Raw genomic sequence first — 16,369 nt, 5'->3', positions numbered from 1 at the left:
GCTTGCGACTGTGTACAGGACACTTCCATTTCATTGAAGCCATTCTGTCTGGCTTTGAAGCCAGCAGTCTATACACATGTTTTGCTTATTGAATTAAGGGACAGTTTGGGGGCCAGAAAGCATGATTTGTCTGATTAAGTATTGATCCTGATTTATATATTTTCCATTTGGAGCTGTGAGTTTGTTGTATTGATCCCGAAACTCTTATGATGGCTTTTTGTGGATGGTGAAATGAACGCATGTTGATCTCACCAAGTTAATGTGTTTCATATCCATTGACCGAATTGACCGTGATACATTACTGTGTTTTTGTACATGTTTAATAACGTGTGCTTTGTGTGTGATCAGTTTGTTTAGGGCATCGACATGATTTAGCCATTTATCATTTCAAAGTAATACATCTCATCGCACTGCTATTATTTCCACATCCGTAATGATATTTATGTGCTAATGATATTGCATAATCCTTTGATATTTGAATTTCCATATCCAAAATAGAATTTTTCAAATCAAAGGCAAAAAAGGGGAATTGATTGGATGGGAGGCTCATTCTATTACAGCTGTGATGTCATCTGCTTGCAGTATTTCAGTCAACAATGCTACAATGGCACAATTCTCGTCTCTAAATCGAAACACACACAGAACATGAGACGATTTCGCTCAATTGAAATCATTCCAATGACGCAAAAAATTACCCAAATGGAAGAAACGAAGAGACGTGGAAATGGTGAAAAACCGTCAAGCAGTCATTATTTTGGTTATTGATTGCGTGGAAATCTGGTGAGGACCTTATTTTCCTTCTCAAAGGATTGGGCCGTTACTGGGCAAGTGTAACATGTTGCTTGAGCAAGTGCCCAGAAACTAATGCAATTTCTCAGTTCAACTCCCTGGGACGAATCCCAGCCTACAGGGAATAAGTTGCTAGACTCCAGAAATAAATACAATTAAACATTGGTCTTCGGAAAGCTTCGTGTCACAGTCTCTCAGGCATGTTGCTGCACCGATCACGGCAATTGAATTAAAGTGTGGTCACCTCGATGGCCACCACTTGAGTGAAGACACACGTGACAAGAAGGGAGACAATTAAGTGGGGGATGGACGGATCGACGGAGCAGGGGGATTACTATTGTGTCGAGTCTCAGTCTTCATCATCAATGGAGATTTCTGATTAGTATCGGCAATTGGACATTTTAGTTACAATGGACATTGGTGATTTTCCTGTGTTTTGAGGTAAGGGGTTTTCTTAGATTACACTAACATGGCAATGTATAATTTTCAGCCAGGCCATTTCAGTGTTTGGAGTGTTTTAAAGGTCTGTGTTTTTTCATAATAATCTGATTTGGGTGATGTACCATTGAAGCGCTGATGGTGCTCTTGGAGGGGTGTTTGTTGTCATGGTGCCTGCTGGACAATGTCCACACAATGTCTCAATGTGTACAAGAGCATGAGTCAGATAATGGGATTGCTGGGAGTTTTCTTGGGGAGAGTAAACCACAGTAGTTGTTGGAGTTGACTAATGAGGTGTAGTGTGGGATCTGTCAGCGTGTGGGGGGCACGGGTGGCCCAGTTGTCTAAAGCGCCGCAGTTCGCTGTACAGAGTTGCGTCCCTTGGGCACGCCAGAAACCTATGATTGTGGGTTCGAATCCCGGTTCACCCCGATTATGTTTCTAGGTTTTGTCAGCACCATACCTGTGCTTGTGGCTTTCACCGAAGTGGTAAACATCTAAGACCTGCATCACTTCGGGCTTTCCTCCCACATTAAGCTTACAGCTGGAATACTGTTAAAAGCGGCATTAAACACAACTCACTCACTATAAGCGTGTGTTTCATCCTTGCCCAACGGCGTGGGTGCCATCTTTCCCCAGCAGCTTGAGTGTCATGTCATAGAGTGTCAAGTTGTTGTGTGTCATCAGTGTTGTGTGTATCAACAGACAAATCCCCATGGTCTACTTGTAAAGCATCCGCCCAGAATGTGGAACATCCCAGAGTGTGGAACATCCCAGAGAGTGGAACATCGGGGGTTTGATCTGCGTCCGTGTCATACCAAAAGACGTCAAAAGAAGTTACTTGTAGTTACCCTGCCTGGCTATCAGCATTAAGGACTGGTCTGCTCGGAGTCAGTATGCTGTGTCTGAGTAGGGTATTCATTCATGTTAAACTGCAGCATGGTATCTCAGTGGGCTACCACTATAAAATCGGCATTAGTCCAGACTATTACAAGCAGCCACACACAAACATACACACACATGCATGCATGTCGCGATATTAGTGTAATAATCTGGGACGTGAGGTTAAACCCCATTTCACCCCATCTCACCCATACATCAATCACTGGTTTGCCTGGTCCAGTTATGAATATATTGACATTGCCTCCGTGGTCTAGTGGTAGAGCATCTGCCCAGAGAGCAGAAGGTCCGGGGTTCGATCCCTGGCCACGTCATACCAAAAGACGTTAAAAGATGGTACTTGTTGTTACCTTGTCTGGCCCTCGGCATTAAGGGGCTAAAACAAGGACTGGTCGGCTCGGAGTCAATATACTGTGTCTGAGTGGGGTATTCATGTATGTTAAACTGCGGCATGGTATCTCAGTGAGCTAGCACTATAAATCTGCATCAGTCCGGACTTGTATAAGCAGCCACACACAAACACACACGCTATATAAGTGCAGTAATCTTGGACGCGAAGTTAAACCCAATTTCAACTCACCGACTAATATATTGATAATGTTGCTGAAATATTGCTGCAACATTGCTGACTGCGGCTTGACACTACATTCACTCCTTGAAATGATGTGACTGTTGTCAACCAACTTTTGGTGCTGTTTCAGAATGTGACGCTCAGTTGAGTTGACATATATTTGTGTTAGAGATTTGTAGCTTTGTTAAAGTTTTATGAGTTCACTGGATGTTGTTGTCCAAAACGCCACAGGTAATATACACATGTATGTTTATTGAAGGAAGATGAACGACGTCAATGTATTTCTTGTAACTGTCTACTCACTGTCAGGCACATTTACTACGAGGACCAAAAACTGTCATATGTCATGGTTCAAAGTATTCCTGAACCTATCCCATGGTCAGGATCGGGTGGTCAGGCTCGCTGACTTGGTTGATGCATGTCATCGCATCCAAATTGCATGGATCGATGTTCATGATGTTAATCACCGGATTGTCTGGTCCAGACTCCATTATTTACAGACCGCCGTCATATAGCTGGAATAATGCTGAGTGCGGCGCTAAACAACAAACAAAACAAGACCTCCGTGGTGCAGTGGAAAAAAGTATCTGCCCAGAGAGTTTGGACTCTCGAGGTGCGTTTTCTTACTGATTTCCAGTGCATCCTTAACTTATCAAAAACAATTCTCTGGCAATTGGCGTAATGTATGTTAAACATCTCTGTGGTGTTGATATACTTCTTGCAATATATGCATGTCGTGTTTTCAACACGGAACACTAACATAAGGCATAAGTGATTTACAAAATCAAAAGTATTTTTTTTGTCACAGGAAAAGTCCCATGAGATGAACTATTGATGTATACAGATGTTAGCTTTGTGTAAGTTGGCCATTGATTTATCCAATTGTTGTGATGTGAATTTGTAGTTCTTTGTTTTGTAAGTCCAAATACATCTCATTATGATGAATAAGATCATCTAAAATTATATATGCCCATCCTCTGTTCATAATTGGCTTTGTCGAAATTTAAAAGGTGTTTCCAAATATGGATTTTTGAGAATGATGTCATTGTTAAAACACATCAATGATCTTAATGAGGCTTAATTGTCCAATGAGAGATTTCTTTGTACACAAAGTCCTTTGGGAATCCTGTTTGAAACAATAAGCTGGAGTTCACCTGTAGAAATACAAGGTATTGTCACATGTATAATTGATTTCTAGATCTGTGACTGTCATGGTTGAACTACTTGAACTCCACTGTGGGACAGAATGCCTCTCTTTATGTGAAGTTCTTAAAGTGAAGCAAACAATAGCTTTGAACTGAAAAATCTATCCAACATTTCACTAATTTCACTAATTTCACTTAATGTTATGTCAAAATCAGAACAATAATTCATAGACTCAATGATTATGACAATATGATTATATGATGATATGAGAACAATAATTCATAGACTTAATGATTATGACGATATGATATGATGATGATATGATGATAATATGATGAGTTGAGACAATATCAATCATGTCCCCTTATCTTATCTATCACATACCATTGCAAAACAGGCTGTTGATGACCCAGTGGCTTAATAATGCTGCCTCTTGCAGAGTTGTCGACCTTGGCTATGCCAGGCTCTGCTGATTGTAATTTTGATTATGACTGATTATGATCCCCAGTCTGTAAGCATGTGCACCAGGCATGTTGGTTTAATCGATGGGTAACACTTCTACACATTCACTCCCACATTAGGGGCGGTCGGGTAGCCCAGTGGTTAAAGTGTTCGCTCGTCACGCCGAAGACCCGGGTTCGATTCTCGACATGGGTACAATGTGTGAAGCCCATTTCTGGTGTCCCCCGCCGTGATATTTCTGGAATATTGCTAAAAGTGGCGTAAAACCATCCTCACTCACTCACTCCCACATTAAGCTGACATGCTGTACTATACTTGACATACTTTTAAAACAAAGTAGGTGAATGTTGACTGCCTTGAAAATGATGCCATCCATGAATAATGTTAGAAGAGAATTGTCTCAGCTGTACTAGCCATTGAGCATTAACTATACAGTTTGAACTTCCTACATGTTGTGAACACCATGTGTAGGTGTCTGAGGCTGTTGTCTTCCATCTGTCCTTACTTCCTTACGTATAAGACCCATGAAGATCCGGGTTAGAATAGGTCTTCAGCAATTCATGCTTGCAATAAAAGGCGACTATGCATGTCATAAGAGGCAACAAACGGGATTGGATGGTCCGGCTCGCTGACTTTATGATGCATGTCATCCCAATTGCGTGGATCGATGCTCATAATATCAATCACTGGACTGTCTGGTCCAGACTCGATTATTTACAGACCACCATCATATAGCTGGAATATTGCTGAGTGCGGTGTAAAGCAACAAACCAACCAACTAACCTTACATATTAGAGATGCAACACAAGGGAGCTGAGTTTGGTTTGACGCAGCTTCGAGAGGTTGTGTCACAGTGAGTCAGCTGTAGGAGGGAAGTGATGCCAGTGTTCAACATTTACTACTTTGAGACTTTTACGTTAGTTTCTTGGTTTTGTTTGACATGTTTTGCCATGCTTTGGTAGGAGAGAGGTTCATTGAGGGCACCAAAAAACCTAAGTTAAGTTCCCCGGTTTGGTGCACTAGATAGAGACAGACCAATGTAGTTATCCCCTGCTGTGATATTGCTGTAATTCCACTGAAAGCTGCATTAAACCTCACTAACCCGCTCACTGACACAGGGATGAACACACATCAGGAGCATGACGAGCTATCCTGCTGTTTAAGACTCAAATGATGCCATAATTGTGACTCAAATCACAAAACCAGACGAAGTAATTCTCCAGTTTTATTGATTGGAACTGACACTGACAAAAGATGCTGGATGGTGCTATTTGATATTTTATCTCATGGTGTCATAATTTTGACTCAATTATCAAAACCAGCTGAAATATTGCTGTATCGATATGGATCTGAACTATAAATGTAAAAGGCAGCACATGATACAGTGGAAGGTATTACATGTCAAATTCTTGTCATGGTAATGAATTTATGCTCCTCTAAATTCTTTTGTCTCTTTTCATACAGTTATCCCTTCTCCCTCCCCCTGTCCCCACACTCTCCCCTCCTCCCTCCCCCCAACTCGCCATACCACACCCTTATGACATCACACAATCTTCCCTCCCCCAAACTCGACCCTCACACCCTTAAGACATCACACTCTACCCTCCCCCCTCCCCCTCCCCCCAACTCACCCCTCACACCCTTATGACATCACACACTCTTCCCTCCATCCCCACCTACCCGCCACACCACACCCTTATGACATCACACACTCTTCCCTCCCCCAAACTCGACCCTCACACCCTTAAGACATCACACTCTACCCTCCCCCCTCCCCCTCCCCCCAACTCACCCCTCACACCCTTATGACATCACACACTCTTCCCTCCATCCCCACCTACACGCCACACCACACCCTTATGACATCACACACTCTTCCCTCCCCCAAACTCGACCCTCACACCCTTAAGACATCACACTCTACCTTCCCCCCCTCCCCCTCCCCCTCCCCCTCCCCCAAACGCACCCATCACACCCTTATGACATCACACACCCTTCTCCTTATCTCTCCCCCCACCCCTCCCCACTCTCCCCTTCATCTGCCCACTTCACCAGACTACAACGCACCATACCACCCCGATGCCCTCCATGGCATCTTATTCTATTCCCCCACACTCTCCCCTCCATCCCCACTTTGTCACACCACACCTTGTCACACCACACCACACCACACCTTGTCACACCACACCACACTCTTCTTTCCATGCTCTCCCGTCATCTTCCACCTCGTCCCACCCCTAATGGCATCTGCCACGCCACGCCACGCCACCGTCATGGCATACACCACGCCACGCCCACCGTCATGGCATACGCCACGCCATGCCATGCCATGCCATGCCATGCCCACGCCACGCCCACGCCACACCACACTACTGTCATGGCATACACCACGCCACGCCACACCACCGTCATGGCATACACCACGCCACGCCACGCCACGCCACGCCACCGTCATGGCATACACCACGCCACGCCCATCATCATTGCATACACCATGCCAAATCATGCCACGCCACGCCACCGTCATGGCATACACCAAGCCACACCCACCATCCTGGCATACACCACGCCATGCCATTCCACGCCACGCCACGCCAAACCACGCCACCGTCATGGCATACACTCTTCCTCCTGGTTACCTTCCAGAATACATAAATAAATCTCAAGCTTTCACAAAACAAACCAAACTTCTAAGCTGTTCAAATTGGCCGTTGTTTATGGGTAATATTCATTTGCAATGTGCTTTGTCAGTATTCTCTGACAGTCTAGCTGACTAAGTTAATCATGTCGAGATTTAAGGCTGTACATCGCTAGAATATTTCGTCCCCTAAACTGAAGCAAGGATGTTCTGTTGGAAGAATGAGGCTCCTAGAAGTTAATTGCAAAAGTGTGATAGAAATCTATTTGCATGAATTATGTTCTGTTGTGCCAAATGTGTGGCGTAACCAACGTGACTAATTTGTACGTTTCTATAAATCTTAAGGATGAGTATCTCCCTTTGTTCTGTGGTGTCTGTCGGGGTCATTAGCAAGCTGTTACAGTAATACCAGACTCTGTAACGTCTTCATTCCGAGGCCCGGTGACATACCGGCACAGTGTTGGAAACCTTATTAGTCTCAGGCTAGACAAAAGAAAACATTCACGCTTGAGGTAGCTGGGAAAAAATGGGGAAAAAATAAGCGTGGAAAGTGTGTCTGAAAAAACACTGGGAAGTCAACGACTCGAACATGAATCAATTGGTGAAAAATGCGAGCATGAAAAATGAGCTACCTCGGATGACATTTGGGCTGCAGAGACCGGGGAGGCGGCTCGGGTTCCAGTGTGACACTCACTGGGCAGGTCCATGATGGATCGGAGGATGGAAGGAGAACAAGGAATCATTCAGGCATAGGAAATGTTGAGCGAGTCTGACGAGGGAGGGGGGGAAGGAGAGCAGACTGGGCTGAAGCTTGCACTTACTCCCCCACGTTTTTGTTGTGATACGAAAAGGATGGGGAGGACAGCCGGGTGCCGAGTGTGAATTACCTCCACAGCTCGCACTTACTGTTCCAGCTCATTTACCCAAGACAAAAGCTCCCGTTGAGGCTACTTCCAAATTGCTTTATTCAAATTCACGGGAGCGTAAATTTGTGTGAATGACTCAAATGTTGGTGTAGAGTCCCATCAAAAAATTAATGTGGCCCCCAAGAGAGCTGCGTCTTGTGTACCTACGAATTCAGGATGCCTACAGCCTTCCTGGTTGATCATGCCTCAGAAACAAAGCGATATGGTTCTGACTTTGAGAAACGACGTGATTGTAATGAGATTCGGTCCAGATTAACCTTGATGCTCAACTGAAAGAGCCCTCATAACACGTTAATGCAAAGGGGAAGAACGACTTTAATTCATTTTGAAAAACAATTGCAATAAATAGTAATTTTGCTGAAAGGGGATTTTATACTCATTCAAATAAAAGCCAGACAGGCACTTCATTGAATTAAAATTTAAGGAAATTTAATTGTTTTAGCTGTTACATTGACACTCAACTGGGGACAGACCAACCAAAATCTCTTTACTGTAAGGCAAGTTTATGACTTTGCAGTGATAATATGTACGGGGATTGTCTAGCATATTACCTGAACAGTTGGATTCAGTGACAAGCGTCCGTCTTGCCTGTGATATAAACATGATTAATGATCCTTTAGCTTGATAGCAACCTTCCAGAAATTGATCTTTAATGCACATATACAGTTAGATCAGACCGATATTGGAAAATGAGGGATTTTTTCATCTATGAATGATGAGATTCAATTAATTCTGGGGGGATTTTTTCCTCGTTTATTTTACCTTGTAATATCTTCCCTATGTCAGGAGACATGGCATCCATTAGTTGTAGATCATCACAGATGAGAGAAGTCGCAGACAGTAATCGGCAAACCGAGATTTCACTGGTGGCCCTGATAAACATCTTTTCTTTTCATTTGTTAATATTTCCCTTTGAAAGTTCAGGGCAAACAGGATTTACTACCTGATTGTGATAAAACAGTGGAAAGTGGATTGGGTGCATGCCCATAATGTCTTCCAATTGTGGATTGGATGATCAGGGAAAACTGCCTTATTTTAATGCATCTCCTTCTCAACCAGGGGCGGTCGGATAGCCTAGTGGTTAAAGCGTTCGCTCGTCACGCCGAAGACCCGGGTTCGATTCCCCACATAGGTACAATGTGTGAAGCCCATTTCTGGTGTCCCCCGCCGTGATATTGCTGGAATATTGCTAAAAGCAGCGTAAAACCATACTCATTCGCTCATTCACTCTCTCTCACTCACTCACTCACTCACTCACTCACTCTCAACCACTGGTTTGGCTGGTCCCAAGCTTGTTTAAGTCCAGCAGGGCGTCAGTCTATTATTTCTGCCAATCCCAACTGGAGTCCTGAATTCATCCAGAGCAGCTTTGCTTCTGTCACATAAGTAGTCATGCACTGTGACTTAGACTAACATTTAGTCTAGGAATTCTTATTTTACACAATATCCTTCTTGACTCTAAAAATAAAAAATAAAAATTTCCCTATACTGATTTCACTAGATGGGAGCACTGCCACTGCTAGGCTGTCATCTGAACAAGATTCTCTGATATGATAAGGAAGGGACTTAAATACTGGTCGCTTTTTCAACCAGTGCTCCCCCCCCCCCCCCCCCCCCCCCCATGACATGACTGTGGAATAGAGCCAGCTGGAGCTGGCTAGACTTGCTTTTGTATGCATTTCTAAATATTTTGTTTTCATAAAATAAATATTCTCCACAGTCATAGTGCAGGGCTAACTGTGACTGCAACATCTGAATTGTGTTAAGTTGTAGGTCTAAACACAGGCCTACTTGATAAAAAAGGTCTATCAGCATCTTCTTAAAACCAGCTAACTTGATAAGAAAGGTCTATTAACAGAATTTTAAAAATATGATTAAACAAATTATTTTGCAATAAAGATTTAATGGACTATGTTTTCTTTTACAAATATGAAATTATTAGAGAAATTTGCTTAAACAACACATTTACTTTAGACATGTACAGAATTATAACACTAAAGCTCTCAGTCCATTTGTATTGTCTTGCTTAATTATTCTTTCTATGGGACATCATTCGAAGTCAGTTTATTCCTACTAACGTTTTAGTCGCAGTATACTTGTTTATTTTAATTGGGGCTAAATTTGATGAAAATCTCTAGCTTTTAAGGGATGGCATAAATCCTGCAGGGGAACTGTGCAGGTAGCATAAGTATTGTAAGTCCCCACGGTCCCTAGTATGGTGGCCTACCTTTAGTTGCTGGCGATCCCTAGCCCCGTTTTTATAATGTATCGTTATTTATCTTTTTATGGTTCCATACTAGTCTTAAACTCAACATCTGTGATACTCTAGTTATTTTACTGTTCTTTGACGACAGGTTTTATAATAAAATTGAATGTATTATTACTGTCTAACTTGATTTAGTCATGATATGGCTGAAATATTGCCGATGTGACTATAAATATTCACTCACTCACTCACTCACTTTCTATGGGATGTCTGTCATAGAGTAGATCCTCAACACCCCCTGCTTGTTCCCCATGCTTTTATTATTGCTGGGCTATATATTGCTGGTGTGCTGCTGGGATATTGCTGATGTATTGTTGGAGTATTGCTGGGGGAATTGCTTGGGTGTTCAGGGATTTACCTGTGTTTATCAATTTTGAAGTCCATGGCATGAACATAGGGTCCAGGCTGGCGACCTGTGACACCTTCACTTGAGTTCCAATGGTTTTTTTATGTCGTATCATTGCACATGTTCAGGACCTTAAGCCTGTTATGAATGGGAATTGTAATATTACGCTGAAGTCACCCGCTGACATCCTGAACTTTTTAGTGCATTTCTTACTAGAAAAGAATTGTCAAATATGTGACAAGTGTAATGATTCCAACAGTCATACTTTTTTGTGTCGACAAGGACAATTTGCAACTTAAATGACTTTCAACCATTCTTAATTTGTATGAGTATAGGATACTGGTAGGATGTTGCTGGAATACTGGTGGAATATTGCATGACTGTAAATGGTGTAAAACTCACAATGAAAAACCACATCTCTCAACACATCACTCCACACATGGCTCCACACATCACTCCACACATCCACACATCGCTCCATGCATCGCTCCATGCATCGCTCCACACATCAGATTTGATTATTAAGCTGTCATAATTCAGCTTGAATATTGCTGTGGTGTAAATTGCATGAATGCACCCACTTAATAATATCATGGAATAAGTTTTCTTTTAATTTCAGATAATTTGAAGACTACAAGTCATTCCTCTTTCTGTCCATTTGCAAAGGATTTCTGATCGCCAGGTAAGAATTTGAGTGTTTGGGATCAAGTGAAGATTCCGGTTTCTTTGAATAGTTGATATCCTGTTTCATGACCCAAATGACATATGATTGCATCAAATTTGGAGACATTTCATACCGGAAGTCTTCCGGAATTTTATGGAATGTTTCCTCTCAGAGGGGTCAGAAGAGGGCATTTTGGAAGGCATAAAATACTATGGCAATCTCCTGTATTTATTCGGAACTTAAAACTCACAATTTTATGCAAAGTTATGTAGGCGTCACTGGTGGCGCCACACTCCTACAGTCAAGTTATCCTAATTTTTGTCTCCGATGTCATTAAAAGAGAATGAAGACGGTTTTATAGTAATGTGGTGGAAATAATTGATTTGGTTATAAACCATGATAAATTATGGAAATTTTCATAATTCGATCATTTGTATCAAGCATGCAGCATTCATTCACATGGGGTAATGAGACAGCAGACTTTATTAATGGAACTCGTTACTCCTGGGCTAAAACACTTAAAGGAGACAGGTCGAAACACTGAATTCATTACTGTGAACCTTCAAAAAATTGTAATACTCGCTTGGTGTCTGTGCACAAGTAGGTCACAATGAGAGTTTCTGATGACGGCCCATGACCCTGATGATGTGAGAGTAAATAATGTGGTCGCAGTCGGACAATAGGGAAGGGGGTTCGAGGCTATAATGACAAGAATTTATGTGATTGGTGGTTCTCCCAACCTGTCCATAAGTTGTGTTAATTATCATATCTCCCGTTTGCATTGTTACGCTATCGGGACATATTTGCGCGGTCCCAGATGTCCGTGTTTGCGAAGTGAATTAACATTAGTACTCACAGTTGGATTTAAATTCCGTGCTACTGACAATTCTCATGATTAGTGTGCAAGTTGAACTTCTTATTACTGTGAATCTCAGTGACTGTTGGAAGCTCAGCTGTTTTGTTAGATTACGACTCTGAGGAAGTCACCCACGGTGCCATGCTTTCGAGTTTGGCAAACACAGTGTCTTTGATCGTCAATTTGGGTGTTAATATCAAAATGGACATTAGACTTAGGATTTTGTTGAAATCGGTAAAAGGAGATTTATATAGATGGGTTGTGTTGCTTGTGGGATGACCATGATGTTGTAAGTGATTACTCAGAGTTTATTCTTTAAATGGCAATCAGATGAAGCTGGACATGTAATGAATTAAGTTAACACTTGTGTGTTTTGAATGGAATGTAGAGATTAGTTAGGGTTAAAGAAATGACAGCAATGAAAACATGTTTTGACTTCGTCTCACATCTTGGCTAATTGGCCCGTTGTCCTGGGGTACAGCCTGAGTCAGTACCCTGTATCATGTGCATGCTTGCTCTAAAGGGGATTTGGTGGTAGATATGGTTTTTTGGAAGGATGACCCCAATTAGAGACTGACCAATGGAAAAGACAGTCCTTTTCTAAATATGGTTTGTTCCAAGATATAAATGAATTATTGTTCAGTGTTGTATTATTAAGGTAAATTTACCCAGTAGGACTTGAGGTTGCAGGGATCCCTTGTACCCCATGCTTGTCTTAAGTCAGTTGAGGATTGGATGGCAACAATGAGGAATGTGTCTGCTTGTGTGTCATCATACACTGACCGTGGGCGGTTTATTTAAATGTATGTTATTCACACAAGTGAAGGGGATTTGGAACAATTCTACAACTTAGAATATCTTCTCTTCTTGTTGTTTATGTTTGTACAGATTTCTCGGGGTGGTCAGGTAGCCTTGTGGTTAAAGCGTTCACTTGTCACGCTGAACACCCGGGTTCGATTCCCGACATGGGTACAATGTGTGAAGCCCATTTCTGGCGTCCCCTGCCATGATATTGCTGGAATATTGCTAAAAGTGGCCTAAAACTCATACTCACTCACTCACTTTTACAGATTTCCAATGTGATGAATGCATTGAATGCATTGGACTGTTGCTCATGCTATCAACCACTGGTTTGTATGGCTCAAACTTCATTAATCATGAACCACCAAACTATTTCACTCGAAGGAGTTGTTCATAATTTCAATGTGAGATGTGATTCCTTATTCCTCAAGATTTGAGACACAGTCTTGCACACACGCATGTGCAACACAAACACACAACACGCACGTACCTTATACTCAAATGTGCTAATGTTGACATCTTCAAAGCATGTGAAGAGATTCCCAGAAAAAAAAATTGTGTCAAAAAAACGTTTATCAAAACATGGCACATCGAGCAACACAAATACATCAAAGAAGACGGTGGTTTTCATCTCATTTCACCTGTGGTAGTTATGCTGTTCTATTTAGTTAAAATATGATGATGACAATTACAGATTATGTTTATTGGCTTGAGCTGTAAAACCAGACAGTGAAAAGTTGATTTTGATGGATGTAGACTTGTACACCTGTCAACCCCTAGTCTCCATACCCCCCCCCCCCCCCCCAAAAAAAAAGAAAGGAATTAAGATTTTATCCGAAGAAGAACTTTTGAACTGTTCGCTATACCTAGAGTAGAAACATGCTGACATCGTAAGATAAACCATTATCATGCTTATTGCAACCTTATTATAACCATATCAAAAAGCATCTTTTTATAGCTCAAATAATTGAAAGAATTTGCTAGAAAAGACATTTTAATATCATTGCAAAATTTTACTGCTCTAATTTTGTAATGTCAAAATCAAAAATAAACAATTAAATGTTGCGGAAACTTTATGTTAATCATTCATAATGTCATTTCTTGCTTGTTCATGACCACGCATAAACTATTCAAAATAAGGACATGTGTTTATGGAATTAGAGCTTGTAACTTGTGTACTTTTGAGGGTTGGCAGTAGAGGGTTTTAGTAATTGGCCTGAATAGCCCATATGGTATGTTAGTTTTCAAATACTTTTCCATCTGGGTCTCTGGGTTAAAAATGTTAAAAACATAACAAGATTGTGAACGTTTGCTTAGGATGCTGATTGAAATGAACAGCTGCCATGTACGGTATCTGGTTGATATCCTTGCAAACCTGGATGTTTTTAACAACAGCAAAAACATGGGTAGGAGGGGGGAAAGCATATCTCCTTGCCGAAGCTCATGGTACAAGCACCTCACTTGACATATGACATACTGGCTATGACGGTATCGGTAGACAGCTTTAAATCACAAAGCTCGCACTTTTTACAAACTACTGTACACATTTCGTTTTAAGGAAATGGCCATAAATAATCCTTGTGTTCAGGAAGAGAATGTGGGAAGATATAATTGTTTATGATCTATGGTAGACATTTTAAAAATTAAAAAAATATGAAAAAAGTAGTTTTAGTAGAATATCATGCAGTATTCCAGCTGTTGGTGAAGAACATGTGTTTTATGTGTTTTCATTTGTCATCATTTATGATTAGGGTTGGTCAAGGGGGGTTTTATCATTTTGTCCCTTTTTTGTCAAAGGCTTCCTTTCTCTGTCATAAAAATTACATGCATGGAGAGACTGATCTTGCATGGGTTTGAAAGTGTTTCTTCAGTAATGCAGACAAATTATTCTCATTTTACTGTGACTTGTAACTTTAAGACTGCGGAATCTATTACCTGCCACTGCCCAAGTTGAGATGAAAATTTATGACAGATAAATTACCTGACAATAATTAACTTAAGTTCTGTCTGTGTAATCATTGATGATGAAATATTAATTTGCCATAAAAAGTAATCACATGTTTTTTTTAAACCAGACCCAAATTTCTTTCATGTCTGGCAATATTATGATAATTCCATGCTTTATGCTTCGTGTGATGATAGTTTTGTTGTAAAATTACCCGTAGCTACCAGTGGCTTAAAAATTGGATGTCAAGACCTTCAAAAGTATGTAAATCATGGGAAAACATGGCTGGGATTGATAACACTATTTTGTCCGTTTTCTCGACTCAACAATGAGGAATCCTGTCAGACGAAGTCATTCATTTTTACACACTGTTGCATATTCCATTCCATAATAATTATTTTCTTTCCACATTCCTGTTTTATCAAATTTTATATGCAAGACGTGAATAATGCCTTGGAATTATTTAGGGGAGTCTTAAAAATTTCATGTAACCAGTTAAAACAAAATTGGATCCTTAGTCATTTGTAAGTGCTGTCTCAGATCCTCTTAGACAAGTTGAGACAGTCCATGTGTTTTCAATGATCGTCTGAGATCTGGTTAAACTGACTCATGGTGTGTGTTATAAAACGATGGGAGTTAAAAAAAAATCAGCCATTTAGATTTTTTAACTGGTGGTTTTGAAAATGACAAACCCCACTTGTGTTAATACCATCCTGTCACTGACACCACGATCAGGAGGAGTAACAACCTTTATGTTGCTGGAGTTGCCCGGTCAGGTTTCCAATGTTATTACTGCATGGATATTGAGTAAATCTGATAGCTTTTTATTTTCTTTTAATTTTATTTTAGAACTGCTCAATTTGAAATTTGATCAGTTAGAAAATGAAAGGTCTTTGTCTCGCCTTTACTGCTTTCCACGATGACGTGCAAAAAATAAATCACATCCATCCCCTTCTGATCCTCTACAACCCACACCAAAGTCGGACCAGTTCTGTTCCTTACTCTGAAGTCATCAACCTGCCCCAATCTCTGCATTTAACCACCCCACACACCTGCCCACTCCACCAAACCCAACTTTGAACCCCACCTCCATAACCCCCAATGTTTGCCATCCTACCAGAGTCCCTCATACCAACCGACCGCCTCTGTGGCCCAGAGAGCGGAAGGTCTAGGGTATGATCTCTGGCCGCATTTTACCAAAAGACGTTAAAGATGGTACTTGTTGTTATCCTGTCTTGTGCTCGGCTTAAAGGGGCTAAAACAGGGACTGGTCGGCTTGGAGACTATACTGTGCGTGAATAGGGTATTCATGTTAAACTGCGGCATGGTATCTCAGTAGGCTAGCACTATAAATCGACATCAGTCCGGACTAGTACAGGCAGCCACACACACACACATGTGCATGCACGTTGCTATATAAGTGCAATAATCTTGGATGCGATGTTAAACCCCATTTCACCGCACCTCACCATCTCATACCAACCCCATATTAAATAATGCCATCCTCAAATTTTCCCCTTTTTCCCCCTCTGTCTCACACCCCAAAACCAACACTCCCCATAATTCAGTATACTTTCGATGACATTACAAAATTTAATAAAAAACATAATTTTGATTTAAT

At 41.3% G+C, this 16,369-nt stretch overlaps 2 protein-coding genes across 8 annotated transcripts in view; one reads left to right on the top strand and one right to left on the bottom strand.

The window, feature by feature from the left end:
* The window catches only part of LOC124148126 (teneurin-m-like), a 393,541-nt gene that overhangs the window by 55,135 nt on the left and 322,037 nt on the right, over positions 1-16,369 (top strand). For all 7 annotated transcript variants that reach the window (XM_046519084.2, XM_046519082.2, XM_048387909.1 and 4 more), the window contains exon 2: positions 11,102-11,164. The gene's annotated coding sequence lies outside the window, so the exon portion shown is untranslated. The remainder of the gene's footprint in view (positions 1-11,101; positions 11,165-16,369) is intronic.
* Positions 6,459-6,920, bottom strand: LOC124148099. Its single transcript, XM_046519039.1, has one exon. It carries the CDS (start codon positions 6,918-6,920, stop codon positions 6,459-6,461), a length of 462 nt encoding a protein of 153 aa, XP_046374995.1.

This window comes from Haliotis rufescens, unplaced genomic scaffold (genome assembly GCF_023055435.1).
Source record: "Haliotis rufescens isolate VD_foot unplaced genomic scaffold, xgHalRufe1.0.p SCAF_7, whole genome shotgun sequence".
Classification (NCBI taxonomy): Eukaryota; Metazoa; Mollusca; class Gastropoda; order Lepetellida; family Haliotidae; genus Haliotis; species Haliotis rufescens.
Note: the sequence above shows the minus strand (reverse complement) of the source record. Positions and strands in the feature narration are given on the sequence as shown.

What these genes read in the sequence shown, in the direction of transcription:
- LOC124148099 (XM_046519039.1), bottom strand. Translation starts at nt 6,920, where the DNA reads ATGACGGTGGCGTGGTTTGGCGTGGCGTGGCGTGGAATGGCATGGCGT.